This window comes from Coturnix japonica, chromosome 11, assembly GCF_054131305.1.
Source record: "Coturnix japonica strain WE chromosome 11, WE-NBRP24, whole genome shotgun sequence".
Taxonomy (NCBI): Eukaryota; Metazoa; Chordata; class Aves; order Galliformes; family Phasianidae; genus Coturnix; species Coturnix japonica.
The window spans coordinates 16,240,137-16,259,842 of NC_140673.1; the positions used below are offsets into that span (position 1 = coordinate 16,240,137).

General features: G+C 43.2%; 1 protein-coding gene across 2 annotated transcripts in view; it reads left to right on the plus strand.

Moving 5' to 3' along the window:
• The window catches only part of DDAH1 (dimethylarginine dimethylaminohydrolase 1), a 49,442-nt gene that overhangs the window by 25,209 nt on the left and 4,527 nt on the right, over positions 1-19,706 (plus strand). The window contains exons 1-5 of one of the 2 annotated variants that reach the window (XM_085511462.1): positions 2,777-2,821; positions 8,214-8,313; positions 9,435-9,508; positions 10,097-10,216; positions 19,259-19,402. In XM_085511462.1, coding sequence (XP_085367588.1) covers positions 2,792-2,821; positions 8,214-8,313; positions 9,435-9,508; positions 10,097-10,216; positions 19,259-19,402 — 468 coding nt within the window. In that variant the 5' untranslated portion in view covers positions 2,777-2,791. Of the gene's footprint in view, positions 1-2,776; positions 2,822-8,213; positions 8,314-9,434; positions 9,509-10,096; positions 10,217-19,258; positions 19,403-19,706 lie in introns of those variants that run through there. The other variant, XM_015870178.3, reaches the window with a different exon arrangement.

A 19,706-nucleotide genomic window follows, 5' to 3' on the forward strand; every position in this document is an offset into this window, starting at 1 on the left:
ATTTGCTTATTGGTACTGAGAAATATTGATTTTGATTTCTCCGGCTGGTTGGTATGTTCTAGGATTTGATTCCATTTTGAGTATCAGCAATTTCTGTATTCATACTCAGATGTTGCTTTTATTTATAGTCAATAGGATGTTCCTGGAACTAGTTGAGAGAAGGAACATGGTCAGAACTTGCATTTTCTGCAGTTGTTACATTTGTCCAGGCACTACAGGGCATGTTTGCAAGATACATTAGTACTGCTAAAATAAGATTGCCTTCAACTTCTCTAAGAGCATGAATGAAACATTGTATTAGAGAGGGGGAAAGCTCTGTGTTAGTATAACCTCTGCCTGTGGCCTTGTTATAAAATAACAAGGGATATTTCTCAGTGAAAGGCCAGTTACTGTGAGAATGTGAGGTGAATAAAAACATGTTCTTTGCCTGTGAAGATGGTCACTGTTCTTCCAGCTGAGCTGGCTCCTGGGACTCTGCTTCTCCTCACTGCCCATCCTCGGCATATGACAGCATGGACCTAGTAGCAACCTCTGGATGTTCTCTGTGTCTCCCCAGCTGACAAATGAGGTAGGACAGATCTTCCTGATGATAGTCCTCTACCATTCGTGCAGCAGAAATCCTTGGATTGCAGGAGTGCTCAGAGCTGGATGAGAACAACTGCTACTGGGCCCTGCTGGGATGGAGTTGGGTGGGAGCTGCTTCTCAGCAGAGCAGCATTACTTAATATAAATGGAAACTTCTAAATCCTCTTCCTAGAAGGACATGGATATGCTTTTCAGTGTTAAAAGTTACAAGATTTGAAGTTCTCTTGGCAAAAAAATATGTTCACAGCAAGACTGGAAGGCAGTAGAGGGCTTGCCAGCATCTTGGCAATTAACTGTGAGGAATCTCAGCAAATTCTGATTTAATCCAAAATAAACACTCTTTGAGGGTCTTAAGAGAAAGTCCTTTATTTTCTTTGATAAAATTAAGATTCAGTGAAGATGGGAGGAAATGAATTGCTGAAATGAAAATGCAGACGAGACCCAAGCTGACAGGGTGCATGGGAGCCCCAGAGGCTGCTTCTCTGCAGAAAGCCCCGGTGGTATTTACTGCTGCATTCAAACTGTGAGCACCTCTTCAAGAGGTTACACACACATACCAAATAAAAAAAAAAAAAAAGTCCTGGTTGAGGTATAATTATTTTTTACTTCTTTAGGGTAGATTTTCCTTTAAAAAGAACTCCCTACCTTAAAATAAGCAGAGCATTATCCTTGCCAAAGATCTTTCAGCCTCCTTAGAATAGGGCATTTAGATGGCCTGGGACAAAGTAAGCATCGTGAATGCTTGGTGTCAAGTCGTGAACAAACGGCACAGAAACAGTAGTACAGTACAGAGTGAAACCTGACAACTCGGCGTTAAAGGAAAGGAATGCTACTGTATGGTTTGATTGTGATCAACTTATCTTCAAGTGGGTTTATTAGCAATTTAATAGAATATTGGTTATTCAAGAGCCATAATAGCCCCAGCTGAAATGTCCCTTCTGCTCGGCTTTCCCATACCCTGTGGAATGAGCAGAATGTGACAGTCGAGCTTTCAACAGGCTTCATGAATTTTAAATACTTTTCAGCTGTGAAATGGGGCACATGGCATGTGGTCAACAGTGGACAAGGAGCTGGCAGCCGCTGTGGGTATTATGGGATATTGAGTGTCTGGGAGATAATGAATGCTTGGCTTATCCAGGTGCATTCTTGGCCCACTGTGCATGTCCAGGCAGAGTGGAAGATATTTCTCTGTGCAACCTTTAACAATTGATCATTTTGTAATTGTAAGCAGAAAGTATTTAGAACGTTACTTTCTCAGCATGCCAGCGTACGACTTAAATTTCATGTCATCATCTTTATCCAGCAAAATCTTCACTGTTTTTCAGTGACAATGCATTCATGCTGCTTAAACTTTTCCACTAACCTGATTTTATGCCTAGCAGATCTTAGATCTTTTTTTATTATTTTTTTTCTAGTGACTTTAAATCTCCATCTTTTTAAGCAATCTTCTTTCTCTGTTAACAATTTACTTCTGATTGAAATTATTTCTACTTGCTGTGGGTTGAAATTTCAACCTTTTTTAGCAAGTAAGCAGCTTGCTGACTCCTGCCTTGTGGGAAATGGTGCCCCTGCTTTTCAAGTGTTTTAGAAGAAAGGGCAGAGACAGACATACTTTACTGCTGGTGAGCTATGTAAGGTTTTCTCATGCACTTCAGTTCTGCTTAGCTGTGAAAGCACAACATCAAGGACATCCAGTTTAGTTGTGTTTTTTACTATATGTACGAATGTAACTACATTGAAGGTGCTGCAGATTAATGGAGTGACAGTGATTGAGGGTAGAGCTCTTCCACAACATGTTTCATCTGATGTCTGTAGAAATTTGCTGGATTATTTGTGGTCATTTCACTTACATTTTGTATCTATATCAATCTGTTTTCATGGCTGTCATGAAAAAATGCTTAAGACAACCAGGTTCCAATTGGGGTTTTTTTAATAATGATTTGAAATCCTGTAATATCACTTAAGATAGATATCCATATAATTTATGTTTTGGCTTTTAAGTCATCCTGTTGCAGTTTCTTTGCCACAGAGTGGGCATGAGATTAGAAATGCCTGATGCATTGGTGCATGTGAGTATGCACAAGCAGATGTGGCACCAGCACTTGGGGCACCTGTGGAAGGAGATGGCCAAAGGACCTCCTGAGATGTGCCAGGCTGGAGCTCTCCTCCTGTGCTGCTGAAGAGCTGTCAGAGATGTGACATTTGAATGGAATCCATAGGGGTGCTTCAGGAGCAGGTACGCTGTGTCATCCCATAACATGCTGCTGAGCAGCTGGCTGCTGCAGGTCTTCACTCTGCCCCACCCCCCTCCCCCTTCCTGAAAGAGGAGGGGACCACACAGAACCCCTGGGTGGGTGGAAAGGGGAATCACAGAATTGCAGGGGCTGTAAGGAACCTCTAGTGACCACAGAGTCCAGTACCCTGCTAAAGCAGCTTCCCTATAGCATGTCACACAGGTAGATGTCCAGATGGGTCCTGAATATCTCCAAAGAAGGAGACTCCACAGCCTCTCTGGGAACTTCCTATATTCTGTTTTCTGGCCATTGCTCCTTGTCCTATCACTACACACCACTGCAAATAGTCTGGTCTCATCCAGTTGCCTCCCACACTTCGGGCATTTATAAACATCGATCAGATCTCAGTCTTCCCTTCTCTAGGCTGAAAATAATCCAGGTCTCTCAGCCCTTCCACGTACGGGAGCTGCTTCAGCCCCATTATCATCTTTGTTGCTCTCCACTTCCTAGGAGATACCTGAATCACTCGTCATAGCAAACTGCAGTTCTTTAGCTGGCACAGGCTGTAACAGCAGGTACAGGGTGTCCTTACCAGTCTGTTTTGGGGCCTGCTTGTTGGGACAGAGCTGATATTATTTGTCCTGCATGTAGTGATTTTGTGGTTTGAACTGCTTGGAGGAGAAGCACTGGAGCATCTTCTTGTTCCTCTGCTTCCCTGCTAACATCCCAAGAGCCAGGGCCATTTCTGGTGTCAGCAGAGAAGGGGCCAAAGTTGGAAGCAGGAGATGGAAACTCTTCCATAATCCACATCCCACTGATTTCTGAGATCGGTATACACCAGGGGTGTGTATCTCACTTAAAGCAAGAAAACAACCAGTTTTTCTTTTCAAAACCCCTCAAAACTATTACAGCACTGCTTTGTTTTCTTTGAAGCCTCTGCAAGGCCAGAATGGCAGTGCTTATCATCTGCAGGAGACAGACTTCCCTCATCTCGCAGCCGAGCAGATGCAGACAGGCTAAGATCTGGATCGTGACCAACACTGGTATCTGGTTTTGCAGAGCTGAAGTCTATCCTTTCCTGGCCCCAGATTTGTCCATCTCTATTTATATTCCTCACTCAGAGACTTGCTGAAAAATGCATTATATGTTGACAGTGGCACTTCATGAACCCAGAACTAATGGCTCCAGAAATAGTCACCTCAGAGATATCACAATCTAACTTCTGCATATATTGGGTCTGACATTTGCTTTGCATAGCTATAAATGATAGTTTAAAAGACAATGAAGTGGAGACTGAAATGCAATAATTGTGATTTACCATGTCAGAGAAAATGGTGGTGAATGTAAAAATTCAGGAGACAATGCAGTAGTGTTTCTTGGGCTGTGAGGCCTTTTAGTGAAGACTGTGGTCTCCAGAGAATCAAGCTGTTAGCACTTAAAGCTGAACTCTGCCGGTTTAGAAACATAATTTAATGTCTGATTCACTGGATGATCTGCAGCTCTCACAATCTTTCTGCATCTTTTCATTTGAAACAGATCTGTAGACATCTTCCCCCTTTCACTGAAAACTCAGAGGTTCAGAGACAAAGGCAGATGGGTAGGAATACTTTGTTTGTACCATGCACAGCTTCTGCCCAGATCCAGCTGTGCCCCTGCATTCAATGGCATCTTGGAACCTTGGAAAAGTCGTGTCTATGTCCCGGCACTCAGCCCAGGTGTTAACCAGGCAGCTTTACTGGTGGGGTGCTCTTGCTGGAATGAGCCCGTGCTTTGTAGCTCAGTGCTGGGTTCAGGCCTCTCTTGCAAAGTCATTTCCTTATTTCCACTGTCCTTTGTAAAGATCGTTTCCTTCTTATTGTCAGTTGCATGAATCTCATAATGTGGTTAGTGCAGAGAATACCAGTAAATAATTAAGGAAACAGCCTTCATTCGTGCATCAAATACTAATATAGAGAAGGAAAAATCCCGGCACATCAGTTACAATAATTGGTGGAACCAGCAGTCTGGAGAGTAATGAGCTCCATTTGTAAAGCACGAGGAAATTAGATTCTTATAAATGTCAAATGCAGTTATTGTCCTCTTTCCTTGAAACAGAACTGAGCTGGCTGAAGTCCATTGTCTCTCCATCAGCTTTGTTATGGATTAGACACATCCCGTCTCACACCAGGAATGTGCTTATTAGAAAAAATATCACTACACAAAGCATACAAGCTTTAACACTCAACTGATGTACTAATGGGTACATTTACAATAAAACCCAATATTGTGTTACAAACCTTAAGCTGACCTGAGATAATATGATACAGAAATCTTAAACGATACAGATGAGTGTTTTCTTTGTGTGCAACAACTCTGACTACCTGGGGTTTTATTTTTCAAATAAGGGAGATAGAGTAAGGGAAGGTGGCTTTTCTTCTTGTCTGCTTTGAAAAAAACAAAATAAATGGTAAGTCTTCCTCATTGTTAATATGTCTGTAGTCAGTTCATGTCTAAATACTGAATGTATTTTACCGTTGTCTCCTGGGTAGTGTGGCTTCACAGAGAACTTTGTCTATCCACCTTTTTCACTTTTCTCCTGGGGAAAAAAAAAAAAAAAAGAGGTGGTTGTTTGTTCAAAATCAAAGCTAACTCTGTGACTTTGCCTTTCTTTCCTTATAAAATCCACATGCCTTAAGGGTAAAACTTAAAAACTTAAAAACAAGTATTGCTTGTTTTGGGAGAATGAAATGCAAGGAGGATAGATCAAACCTGTTCCCTGCTTCCTTAGTTTTAACTGCGGGGTAGCAATCACTTGTCCCTCATTAGCTAGAAATGGCATCTTAATGCTTTGTTTGGGTAGGAGCTGTGTTGAAAGTGACACAGTCCTTCCTGGTTTTGGAGTGCTTTCACAAAGGCTCAAGGATGGAGCCATGCTTTCAGTTCCCTTTTGCAGTAATGAGATAAAAACTCAAGCAGCTTGTGTGGACTTTAGTATCCATCAACCCAGTCACTCAGTGATGCGGTATGCTCAGTCTCCCAGATAGTCATGTGTCTTTGGTGGCAAACATCTACCTTGAACATGCTGCATGGGAGAACCTACTCAAAGCTGCAGTATTGCTCTAAAAATGTCATGGTAGTGATGATGCCAGTTTGTGCTCTCCATGTGCAGGTGACTCAGCTGCATGCAAAGGCAGAAGGGCTGTTCAGTTTTGTTTTTGTTTTTCCAGAATTCTATATTTACAGCAGTCTTTTCTATAATGTCAGGTCTTCCCTCCAGTCTTCTTTGTGCTTCTTTTTTCAGTACTGCTTCTACTGAGTGAAAATCCTGGTGTTGTCTGTAGAAAGAAAAAACAAACAAACAAAACAAAAAAACAACAACCCCAAAACATTAAAAATATAAACAAACGAGAAGAAATAGTTACTTGAGACTTCTTTTTTATTTCACACAAGCTGCAGATATTGAAAGATATTTATTCCTAGCTTGTGTCACCAGCTGCATGAACATTACTTTCCAATTAAGTCTCAGCATTTCTACTGGTTGCTTAAAAGCTCTGCAAAACATGGAGCCATAAACATGAATCCATTAACACCCATGGTGGAAAAAAGATCCAACTACTTATATGGCAGTCATTTTTTTTTTATTTAAATGTTGTTTCAGAAGTTAAAATGAACACAACTGTTGGAAGAAATCATCTTAAGCATCCTATGTATGTATATCTTCAAAACCTGGAACAATCACAGAGCAAATTAAACCAATTTTCGGTGATTCTGGACAACTTTTTAGATGTGATAACTTTCTTTAATGTCTGTGCTGCAGCTGCATCAACCTCTGCAAATTAAATAAGGAAACAATTCTAGGCTTCTCTGACATAGCCTGGTGGTTAAATTGTAATTGGCATCTGGTAATTAAAATGTATGGCTGAAATGACAAACCTCAAGTCAGCATTTACCTTCCATTATCCTTATCTGCCGGGTACTTTACTCAATTGGTTATCCAAGAGGTCTGCTAACAGCATGCGGCTGAAGGCTGTGTGCCAAGGGAGCTGCAGGCACCTTTGTGTTCAGCATCCACCTGGGGATGTGCTCCAGCCCTATTGACTGTGCCCACCTTCCTGTTCTCTCACTGCTTCCTTCCCCCTGTAAGCACTTACCTCTGCTGAGGTGCCCTGCTGGCTGCGTCCTGGTCACCTCTTAGGGCAGTATGAGTGTTTCACATTGTTGCAGTGCTGTTCTCTATAGGTGCCTCAGACACATGACTGGAGGCCTGGCACAGATGGACGTGGCTGTGTGTACTCCTCAACCACCTACAGTAGTGTGTTACAGAGAGACTGAAGCAGTCTTTTCTCTTTGTTTGTGTTGGTAACCAGGAATAGCCAAGGCATGTGGTCACTTGTTATACAGGTCAGAGCGCAGTGGTGGTCTGTGGCAGGAGGCTGAAATGCCTGCTGCATCCTCCAGGTGTTGGGGAGGCTGCACAGGGCACGTGCAGGCAGTGGGCAGGGGCTGAGGCAGCTTCTGGCTTGGCAGCTGCTGGGAGCTTTCTCTTGTGGTCTCCTGCTATCAGAAGAAGAAATCTTTCTGGTGTCAGAGAGCACGTGGTTCTGCCTTCAGTGTAACTCATCAGCATTCTTTAGGTGGCCTAGGGACCTGCCTTCATCCTGCTCAATCTCGGGCTGTCCTGGGCTTTGCCTTTAGAGCAACTAAGAAGTGTGAATGGGGTAAAGAGGCAGCTCCAGAGAGCACGTTAAATCTGAGATAAGATGATGTCCCTGGTGCATCTCTTACCTCCTGACAGCAGCTTGCAAAGCAGCAAACAACTGCACAGACAGCACACAGAAATGAAATACACACAATGAACACATAAAAATGGAAATTCTTAAAGTTCTCTGTTGTGGTAGCTCCAGGATGCAGAGAGAACTGGCACCCAGTAGAGCTGGAAAACTATAAAGAAAATGAATATTACTGACTTCAGGTTCTTTCACTGACTGGAGGGAGATCTAGGGTAGAGTTTCTGCATCTGTGGCTGACAGAGCTGTGTCTTGTGCCTTAGTATGGAAGAAGGAGAGAACATTGCTTCTCTGGGAGTGCTTTTTCTTGCTCAGATCTAAGGGACAGGCATATGCAAGAGAGAGTGTTGCTATGCAGGAGAACTGGAGTTAACATACATTTTGGACTCATTCTCTCTCTCCACTGGATGTGGTTTCTGTGCAAAGGTGATGGCTTGACCCCGGCTGCTTGGCACCCCATCCAGGTCTGGGAGCTGTGGTGGGTGAGGGATGAGGGGCTCTGCTGTCAAGCTGGCTATTGGTTTGTTAAAGAACTTTGTTTTTTATTAAAGATATATATTTCATGTAGGTTATTGTAAGTTTTTCAATGATACAAGTGAAACGTGCTCTTAAACTTTTTCTTGAATAGGTTGAAGCCATGAAGAGAGTACTAGAAAGTCTTAACCTCAACATGGTAGAGATGGTAGATGAAAATGCAACGTTGGATGGTGGAGACGTCTTATTTACAGGTACAGTGTAGTAAATTTGCTGTTTAAATATTCTGTCTGCCTAGAAGACAGCGTGTTATCTGTTGTCTGCATAATAAAGTGTTGTTCGTATGGCTTGTTAAATCACTTGTTTGCTAAATGTCACGTAGGTAGCAGAGAGATTAATTTTCAGTGCAGCCCTCAATGTCCCGTCTAATGCCTGAATAAATGAAGCAGCAGTACACACGGTACAAAGAACAGCACTGTGCATACAGATTTTATTTTAGCTTGTAAAGTGCCAATAAGAAACATGCTTTCAATAGTCAGCTGCCTGCAGTTGTTTCATATTTCTTATTACAAGCAGCTATGCTCACACAGACTCATTTTCACGAATTGTGAAGCTTGATGCAGGCAGTTGTCACTGGTTCAGTGAATCAAAAACAAAAAGTGCCTTTTAGTTTATGGAGAAAGCGGCAGAGTTGCCTGCCAGATGTCATGTACTAGACAGCTCTTATGCATGGTTGACTTCAAGGGTGAAGATACTGACAGTGTTTTTTGTGTCATTAAACCCATTAGGCATTTTCTCACTTCAACTGCATGTACGCTTGCTCCCACCTGTGCCTGTTCATTCTGATCAGCATCACAGCAGACTGGCTGCTTGTCTTAGGTCACAGGGGGACAGGGAGGGTCCCAGAAGTGGCAGGCCAAGGAAGAAGGTCTTACTAATGTGGTTCAGGTCCTGTGCCGGCCCATTTCCCTTGGAGTGTGAGAGTGCCTGCAGAGCTGCCTGGAGGCCAGTGGAGACCTCAGAGGAAGGGGGGAGCGGTCCATCAGAGCTGCACTAATCTGGCCCAGCTGTTTTCCTGCCTGACTCTGTGAGCACTGCAGGGCATTAGGAGGGGAAGCTATTTGTGTTTCCAGCAAGATGTGTTGTGTGGAAGAAGATAATTGCTTTACATTGTTAGCTTGGGATTGCAGGTTGCGTACTCCTGAACTGAGTTTTATTGTTCAGCTTAAGAAGAGAAAGATAGGAAATTTTATCCATTAGTGGTTGCTTCAGACTGTCTCTAAAGTTGGCCTGGCTTTGGAATTAGTTTGTTTGACTGGTGCTGCTAAAAAAAATAAAATCTGTAATTGTTTCATTCTTTGTTTTTTCATTCTAGGCAGAGAATTTTTTGTAGGCCTTTCCAAGCGGACAAATCAACGTGGGGCAGAAATTCTGGCTGACACGTTTAAGGTTTGTAGGTTGATTTGTGCTACAGGAAGTATAAGCTGTCCTCTGCTGAGCCAAGTGAAAAATTGTACCAGCTAAAACACTTGTCATACTTGTAAATGCTTTTCTTACCATCTCTTTTTAAAGAAAGTAGAAATTAATGAAAAAATGAAGAAGGTTAAGCATCGTCTGACATAGTACGCTGAAGCTGGATCTGAAACGTGGAATTGTTGCATAAAAGTAACTTGGGTAGTGGGAGGCTGAAAGGATATTGACATGTTCTCATCTGTCAGCACTTTGTTCTTAATGCTGATCCCTGGAGAGTTTTTATGTACATACCGTTTAATTGCAGATTGTAACGTATTGCTTCACAGCTGCAATAATAGTATTGTTTGAAATGTGTTCTGGATTTTACTCCAGTGCACAAGATTAGGCAGCTGGTCCAGAGGGGTATGTCTGTGCGAGCAGTATAAGCAGTTGACACTGTGCTCTGGGATACGTTGCTATTGTTAATTTGTAGAGAACACAATTAATTATGGAATGTTTCAATATAATTAAGGAAATAGGACAGCTTAAAAATATTTATAGCACCCATTTTCTGTTCCCACACAGGATTATGCTGTCTCCACAGTCCCTGTTCATGATTCTTTGCATCTGAAGAGTTTTTGCAGCATGGCTGGACCAAACCTGATTGCTATTGGGTCAAGTGAAGCTGCACAGAAAGCCCTCAAGGTAAAAGCATGCAAAAATTTTCTTTAAATGGCAAAATTTGGTTGGTTAGTTTTTAATCTCTGATCAAGGATTCTGGAATTTTAAGTATGTATGGATCTATGAAAGAGGAAATCGGTCTGTACTTTGTATGTACAAGCCAGAGAGAATGTTTATGTCAGGTAAGAGAACAGGGATATTAATTTAGCTCAAGCTACGTACATTACTTTATAAAATGGAATATGTGGGCTATTATTTATGCTCCTGTTATTTGAAAGTGACAATTTGTTGATAGGAGGGAGGAAGAAGATGTCATCAGAGCAGTAGGAGACACTGAAGCCACCTGCTCTAGCGGAAGGTGGAGCCCATGGTCCTTTTGCAGCTCAAACCACTCTGTGGTTCTGTGTTTACTTCAGATGTTGCTGTGAGAACATGTGGCTTTTAAAATTGCCAGAGAGGATGTAAAAGCTATGGCAGGAGGAAGGAGGAGGGAGGGGGCTTGGTCCCTGTTGTACAAATGGCCCATGTGTGCATTTTTCACGGGATAAAATAATTCCATCACTGCAGCCACAGGGGTAGGGGGCCAGAGCTCTCCATCCCTCCACCAGGTGGCTGCAGAGTCAAGGTCTTTTCAGTTTGCTTTTTCTTGTCGGATCCCATCAGACTGTCATAGCAATGTGGTTCCAGAAGAAGGTGGGGAGAGTTATCTGCTTGAGCCTTGCCCTTCACTCGAGTCTCCAAACAACTCAGTTTGAAGTGAGGTTGTGTATCTGAGTCTCTTTACTGGCAGACTTGCTAGCCAGTAACACACTGTGCAGCAGGTCAGCACTATGCTACCAATGTCATGCTTCATGGGAAGTACCCATTGCTGCTGTAGTTTGTACTGAGTTCACTGTGTATGTTTAGAGAGTTTTGGAGATGTGGGCACGGAGGTGCCTGAGGCCATGAATCTCATTATATGTGTAGGTAACCTGAGAGATCAGCATCTCGGCTCCTGCCCTATAGCACAGCTGCAGGCACTGATGCTTTGCAGCAGAAACTTATGCTATGGTACCAGAACAGCAAAGTGCAGCCATGGCTTTACCTGACATGAAGCTTGAGGGAGTTTGTGATACAGACTGGGTCCTGCCATCCTGTGCTCTTTGTTTTGTGAGGCAGGAAAGTCAGAGTGCATCTGAAAGCATTGGAGCTTTGTTTTTTTAATCAGGACTTGCCTTTAAAGGTTTAACCAGAATTTACTTATTGATGATGACAGCAAGTCCCACATTTTCAGCTTATGATTATACTGGTTACTCTGCTACTAAATAAGAACAAAAATACATGCACTGTTCTTCAGTTTTGCAGAAGCCTCAGTGATGCAGGATCATCGCTAATGCATGGACAGTCAGCTGTACATGGGGAGGGGTGGAAGTAGCTCTGCTTAGCTGGAGTGAGAAAGCCCCCTGTAGTCCTCTCAGTTGAAAGGCCACCTTACACAACCTGGCTTATGTCTGTTGCTCTAATTATAAAAAACTTGTTTTAGAGAACAGTAATGCTATTGGTGCCCAACGCTACCAATCTGAATCTGTGCCACACAAATGTTTACTGTGGAAATTACATGTAGCTCTGATATTATCATCACTTCATCCTAAAGAGCTTTGGAACCCATCCTGCATTTGTGGTACATATACCTCCTTGGTTTCTGCAAGCTAGTGATACATACTACTTTAATACATCTGTAATTGTCTGCAAGATGGAAGCCTGAAAACCTTCTCATTCTTATTGCTGTGCAGAGATTTATTCTTGAATACTTACCTACCAGTTTTCATAAATTCTCTTCATGGGCATAATCCTAGGACTTTACATTTCCCAACAGCATCATTTATTCCATCAGAGCCCAGCAGAGACTTGTTGTTTGTTTTTCCTTCTCTCTCTTGTGACAGTTGAAGATTTAAAATGCCTTAGTGCCCTGCAGAGATAAAACCAACGTTTCAAATCTGCTCAGGATCTCCCCTGCTGGATGCTGCTTGAATTATGGAGGAGAGGAAAGTGTGATCCTGGCTGCCTTAGATTTGCAGCCTGACAGCAATGAGGGAATAGGATAGCAGCCTGATTGCTCAGATGAGCAATGAATGTGAGCATAGGGAGCCTCCACTCAAACAGGAGGACAGTCCTGTGGATCCCTGCGTGGCTTGAATTGGCTGCAAGTCTGTTTGTTCACTTGAACGTGCTGTGGAAGTTACTGTCTCATTAGAAATCACTGCATGAAGCTCTGGGAGTACATTCCCAGCCTCTGCTCTGCCCTGAGGAATTTATGACAAATGGCTTTGGTTGAAAAGGTCTGATGTTCCTGATTCCGTGAGATTGATTTAGTCTGGGGTGGAAAGTGCCCTGCATCTTTCCCTGTGAAATATGCACTATCCCAGATATTCAGGCTCAGGCTCAAAATACCTCATGAGCAGCAGCCTGATGGAGTTTGCAGATATCCAGACAACCCTACTCTTGTATAGTGTTTATAAACATGAGCAAAATTCAAGTACAATACTGGTTGCTCAGAGCTGCAATTTGAACCTGAGCCAGCACTAATCTGAGAACTCATCATTCTGATTAAGGCTTTTTGCACAGCTCGGCTAATCGTGTTGCAGTGCATAAATGTAGCTGCTGTAGCCAAAAATATTCTTAGGATAAACCGATGAAATGATGCTGATAACTAGCCGTCAAGTAGATACCACCATTAATCAAGGTACAGTGGAAAGCAGATTTATTTTGAAGAGGATGTGCTCACTAACAAGATAATCTAGCAGTCTGTTGTTTAAAAAATATATCAATTATGCCAGTTTTCAGTGTATTTCTGTGCATCAGAGACAGAGCAGCATGTTCACGTGTGCTTAGGGATCACATTCGCTCACATGCTGTGAGCTGGAGATCTCAGAGAATCTGTTTGAAAACATGTAAGTAATCCCTCAGAAATGCTAGCAGTGGCAGTGCTGCCTATTAACAGCTTTCTCCAATTGTTGAGTTCTTGCTTTTTGACCCAAGTGATTTTTGTATTTGTTCACTTACCTCTAATGAAAGAATATTACAAAGATTGATCAATGTCTTGCAACCTTGTGGAAATAAAACTGCAACCTCTATAAAGTGCTGATACTGAGAATTAACAGCTGCTGCCTGGCTTTTGGCCGGTGAATGGAGTGATAGCAGTGCCTGTCCACCTCTCCTCCCAGCCTGTGTGGCCCTTCTGTCCTGGGGCTCCCTCTGAGTCACCTACCTGGGGCCCTCAGTGTGGCTATGGTAGGAGATTGCTGTTGGGAGCCTCTCCTTGGTGGCTGCCATTCTGCACTGGAAATCCTACTGAGCAAGAAAGGCAATTGAGCTGCTTTTGAGCACCTGTGGTAGTTACATTGGTTTTGTCTTGCAGTATCTTGGTGGCCAACATGTGAGCTGTTGTGCTCGGCTAGACTAACATTTATACTTAAAATAGGGGAATTTTGTTCTGAAGGCAGCAGTTTTTCTTGATTGTTCTTGCAGTTGCAACTCGTGTATCTATACAATTCCTTAAAAATAAAAGAATAAGTGACATCTGGTGCTCAGGTATGGCAGAGTGCAGTTTATCATGAGTTTAGTGACGTGCGTGTAACAGAGAGCCCTGCCAGTGAGCTATAAAATGAGTGCACAGAGTTTAGGATTATAGAGCACATGCTAGGAGCAGGCAATAAATCACAAGTGATGTTCTAACCATGAAATCCTCTTCAGGCTCTGGCAAGTATAGAATATTTATTTGGGCTGCAGCTGAAAAGCAGCACTCGAGGAAACTTGGTGAAAGAGAGAGGCAAATTAACTACAGAAAGTACCGTGGCCTGCCTTGCTTCCACATCTGAAACATTAGCTTCCCTCTGCTGTACGCATTTAATTCCAGTTAACCCCGTCAGTAATTCTGTAGCTGAGTGCTTGCCATGGCTGTTGGGCAGATAATGCCTTGGGGAGGGTTCTGTACCCTCGATGGGGCCATGAGCTTTCCAGAAGTGTCATCTCTGGGCTCCAGTCTTGTGGTGCTGGAGAGGCCGAGCAGTGGGCATGGTGTTGCCAGCATGGCTTGGTGAGAACCAGCCAGTCAGGTTGGGGTTCAGCAGCAAAGGCAAATTATGGGATTGCATGGAAAACAGTGACCCAGAATCTGCTGTGAAATGGAAAGGCTGTGTTGGTGTTCCTCACATAGTCCTGTTGGCTGGCACAGGGCACAGGTCCCTCTGCTTTCCCTGGTTGAGCGAGGACTGTGATGGTGCTGATGGGCACTACTTTCAGCTCAGAAACTTGTCTATGGCCCAGACCATCCTGTCCCCTCACAAGTAGCTCAGTAGCAATCAGAGAATCTGTGATGTTCCCTGTTTCAGTATCTCCTGTTGGGGGCAGTGCTGTTCATTCATCTCCTGAAGTATTCCCCAGAGGACATTATTCAAATGCAACTCCTCTGTTTTGACAGAGGCCAAGGGAGGCCTACCAAAACTGCATTGTAAGCATAAAGGAGGAGGAGGTCTCTTTTGGGCAACTAGGTCCTTGGTCTGTATCCAAAACTGTGATCACAGCAGGGCTTTTAAAGACTTGGGTGCGAGAAGTTGTTAGAGTGTTGGCAGAGTTGCACCCTTCCCAATGATTAAATGCCTTTTGTTCTCACTGTGGCTTGGCTAACCCTAGGCCCTGCAGTGTGCCAGCTTTAGGAAGCAGAGTGCTGTTAGCCTGCATTGCAACAGGGATGTGCTACCTGCATATGAGCTATGGAATTCCAGAAGCGTCTCCGGAATGGGCAACTAGGTGAAAACATCATATTTCCCATGTGCTTACAACGCATCCTGTATCACTGGGCAGAACAGAAAGGCTTATCCAAAGCTGCTTTTGCTATTGTCATAGAATCATAGAATTGCTCAGGTTGGAAAAGACCATAAAGGTTATCAAGTCCGACCATAAAGGTTATCAAGTCCGACCATTTGTCTGTACAGGGGCTTTCTTTTCTAGTAATGCAGAAGTTAGCACAAACACATTGTCTCTTATTTCTTAAGAATTCATCGTGTGTACCTCTGCTTATTCCCTACATGAAGTCATCGTCCTCTATTTATGATATCACAAAGGGTTGCTGTGGAAATGATTGCTAATGTTAATAGTCCAAAGAAGACGACTTCAGGTAGGGAATTAGCAGGAAGTGCAGATGAGTGTGGACATCTGTGTAATGCTGCAACAAAGAAAGTGAAATACAGAGAACAGCTGACAACCTGCTCCTTAATATAATTCAGAAACAGAGACGTCATTTGCTGCTCCCAGCCTTATAGATAGGAAAATTAGTCAATGTATAAGATTCTGAACATTTTCCTTTAGCTCATAGTTGCTCACTCCATATCGGGTCCTGTGAGACGCTGCATACTTTCAGCTCCTTCTGACTTTCCATTACTTCACAACTGAAGGGTTTAGGGTGTCCCAGAGGACACAGGTCTTCACTGGGTACCGTATGGCCTGCTGCTTTATAAGGCAACTCTTTATGGGCTCTTTTAATTAAGGTTGGATGTTGTAATGAATTTCTTCTGTATGATTGAGTGTCAGTGTTGTTCAGTTTGCAAACAGGCTGGAGAATTGAGTCTTTTGGAAATTCCAGACTCAGAAGTGTACTTATAGAATAGACTGTGCTGTATTAGGTTGCTTGTGTTTTTCTTTACAAAGTGAGGCAAGTGTCCCTTTAGCACATATTTTCACCACCAGTTAGGCTGTGTGTCTCAGGCAGCTCACAATTAGCAGGGCAGATGTGTTCCTCTCACAGGTCTGACATGTGAGCAGATCAGTGTCTCTTCCAGCTCTGCCCTCTGGTCTGCCCCTCTGCCCACTCGCCATCACTGTTGTCACCATGTGCTGGGAAGCTATGCAGTCTGCATAGAGCCATGGTGCATGGGCAGAGTGGCATAACACCCCTCTTCAGCCTGACAATGCCATTTTTCTTCTCTGGTATCAATGACTTCTCCAGACATGAAGAGGCAAACTTGAGGAACTGAAGAAGCAGAGGCAGGGCATTCTTCACCCAAGCAGGCCCTGGATGGCAGTGAGGGGGCAGAGCATGTGACGAAGCCTGGCCTGCCTCAGAAGTGCATGTAGTCATCTCAGCTCTACTGAGATAATAAGCTCTGAATACATACACATTTTTCCTTCATGCATAATGCTGCTTCATATTTAGGATTATTTAGCTTATCCATTACCTCAGTTGTCTGAGGACACACTGTAAAAAAAAACTATAGGAAAGGCATTTTAGGCTATGCGAATGACTTCAACATAAGGAAAGCATGACTAAGGGCTGAGAGAATGTGCAATGAAAATTACCCTCTCCAGGCTGAAGAAAATTCCCAGAAAACTAGGCATGCGGGAAATGCCTGAATGTTAACATAGCTGGTCATACAACGCATGTGGGCAGAAAGCCAGCCTTCCGCAGATGCACCGTGCAAGGGCTACAGGCTTTGCAAACTGCTCATTTCCCAAAAATGTGTATTTTGCAGGAGTGTCTGATAAAAAATAAGAGCCTTGCTTTTATCTCTTTCTCTGCCCCGGAGTCCTGTCTGGCCAGGTGTATCTGCTCCGTGACTTTTGGCCTCGGAAATATATAAGTGTCTGAGATTTTAAAATAGCCCGGTTGCATCATTTCTGCACATTTCTGCTTTGTTCGTGGACTCTTTGTGGCGCAGGTCTGGGGTTTATTGCCTGTGCACACTCTCAGCAGATTGATTTTTGAAATGTTCTTTCAACATGCAGACGTTGTTAAAACAGAGATGAAAGCTTGCATGTATGATTTTCTTCTCATCATAAAAGGTGAGGAAGAGAGAGCAATTTTCTGTTGTCAGAATGCCAGTTCTGCTTTCTTACTGTGATTCTGTAGCAAGCAGATCCCATCCCCGCTGCTGCAGCTGTGGACTTAAGCTCCCATGATTCTGTGTCTTGGTTTCTTGCTCATTTTTTCTCTTTGCTTATTTCTAAATTAATTCAGCCACCACTTTTTAGCTTTTTAGTCTTGAAAGCAATCCTTCTAGCACACCCTTGCCATCATCTGCTCAGCTTCCTGAGGCTGGTTTGTATTTCCTGCAGCACAGCTAGGGCCTTGCATTTGGTCTTCACTTCTGTTTGCTGTGAGTGTTCCTAACTGAAGCATTTTATGTCCATACCCTTCCATTTGGGAATTCATTTGTAATTTCTTATCGAAATGTTACCCAGTGAGTCAGTACATTTCAAATGAATGAGCTGTTTTCTGTAGAAAACCTGCAGTACAGGATTTATTTCACCAGCAAGGACTAGAGAAAGCACAACTTTGTGGGAGCTGAGTAAAATCCAGGCGGTGGCTTTTCTTCTTCTGCTGCATTCATTTCAGTGCAGGTATAATAAAAACAAATCCTTAATACAAATTTAAACAGATTATGTCAGGAAGGAGAGGGAGGCTGCAGGCAGGGGACAAGTCTGCAGGCTGTTACCAGGGAGAGCAGCAGCAGCTCTACCAGCGTGTCACCTGCTGCTGAATGCCTGCAGCATCAAGGAGAGCTTGAACAAATGCATCACAGCAATGTAACGGAAGCAAATGCGTAAACAGGGAAGTCAAACACATGGAGTACAGTAATAAAAACACATCCGGTGAAGTAAAGATGCAAGGATTGTTCCTCAGTAAAGGACATCAGCCTTTTATGGAGGTAGATGTGACTCTGGGAACTGAGGATAGTTTCATAATATAAGAAAGAACAAGAAATGATAACACTTCCTCAAGAATGCATGGCATTCTCCATTACCAGTTTCATGTTCTCCATGGGATGTGGATGACTCAGACTTCAACATGAACAATGCATCCAGACCTAGAAAGGAATTACAGTAGCAGTATGCATGTGTGTACTGCTTTAACACTTCACAGTATGTTTTAGATGTAGTTGTTATAATTAAGTTCCATATGGTATTTCTTATGAATGAGTAGTAGTACAAATTACTGATACTTTGAAGGTAAATTTAACTGTGCCACAGATCAAAGTCTGCTGTGTGGTGTAAATCTGTGGGATTTTGCTGAGAAGGGTAAGTTCCCTTGAAGAATTTTGTTAGCAGAATAGTGTTTTATTTTTAACACAATGTTAATTTGAGTACTTCTAAGCTGAAAAAAAAAGGCTTTTATTTCTGTTTGCATCTTTGCAATTTGTGTGGGAACGCAGGAGAGCTAGGAAGGAAACTAAAACAGTTGAGTTAGCTTAGGCTTTGGGCAGAGCCAAAGCTTTGGGCTTTGTTCACTTCTGCTTATTCTAGATCTCTGTCAGAGAAGCTGGTATAAAGCTGGAATGATATAATGGGGAGTTGGGCTTCTTGTCTCCAGGCTTTTTCTATCTTTACTAAAAAGTTGAGCCTAATCCAGAACTTGGGATCTCAGGCTTCTCATGTGCTGTTCTGTCTCTGTAATTCCAGCTAGGGTCCAAATTTGTGTATGAGCCCTATATTTATAAAGCAACCTGCTGAAAACCACCAGCTCCGCTGTTCTGACAAGGTTATTGTGTTGTCCCCTTGGGAACGAGGATTAACTCAGACATGTCATCTCACTCCCCAGCACAGGTGCTTGGTGAAAGAGTAACTACTTGGAAAGCAAAAATGAGGTCCTTGAAAAGAGTTAAGATTGGGCTGATATCCAAGTTGGGAACCATTCTTGTCCTGTTTGTGCTAATTCATACTCATTTGATGAGTACTGAATGATGGCTGCTTTTTTCAAAGGTGGCTGAACATCTCTAGTGTCCATTCATGTGATACATACTCAATGTGCACTACTTAAGTAAAAGACCCCACTGACTGTCCGTTGGGCAGCCTGCTTAATCCTGCCACTTGCAGGAACCATTTGACAGGTTTTCTACTGCTGTTCTTGGGTACGGTTAGTGGATTCTTCCTTGAAGGCAGAGATAAAAGGAGGTCTCCTTACTTGCTTAGTAGCAAAATGGCTCTTGGCCGACTTGGCAATTGTACTTAGTGCTTTTTTGAACGCTCTACTCTTGCATTTATTTGTCCCACTACAGTGTTTGGTCAATAGTTGCACTTTGTGTCTCCCAACAGACCATGCAACAGATGAGCGACCACCGCTATGACAAGCTGACAGTGCCTGATGATGCCGCTGCAAACTGCATCTACTTAAACATTCCCAGCAAAGGGCACGTCCTGCTGCACCGAGCCCCTGAAGAGTACCCAGAGAGCGCAAAGGTGAGGGATGTGCTGGGGGCAGCCAGGAGACTGGCAGCATCCCGGCCTCAGCAGGAGGTGGCTGGGAACTGAAATTCGGTGCTTTACAGAAATAATGTAATCCTACCATGGAAAATATCAGATGGCAAAAGCTTTCAAAAGGTGGGAGGTCTGGGCTCTGTATGTGTCTCCACTGATACTGTTTATCTCCTGTGCCCTTGGTGCTGCTTCTGTCCAACTGGAAGCAGTAATGATTCCCTTGATGTGGTGTTGATGTTTGCAACCCTCTGAGAGCCATCTCCAAATGGCCACATACACTGTAAAA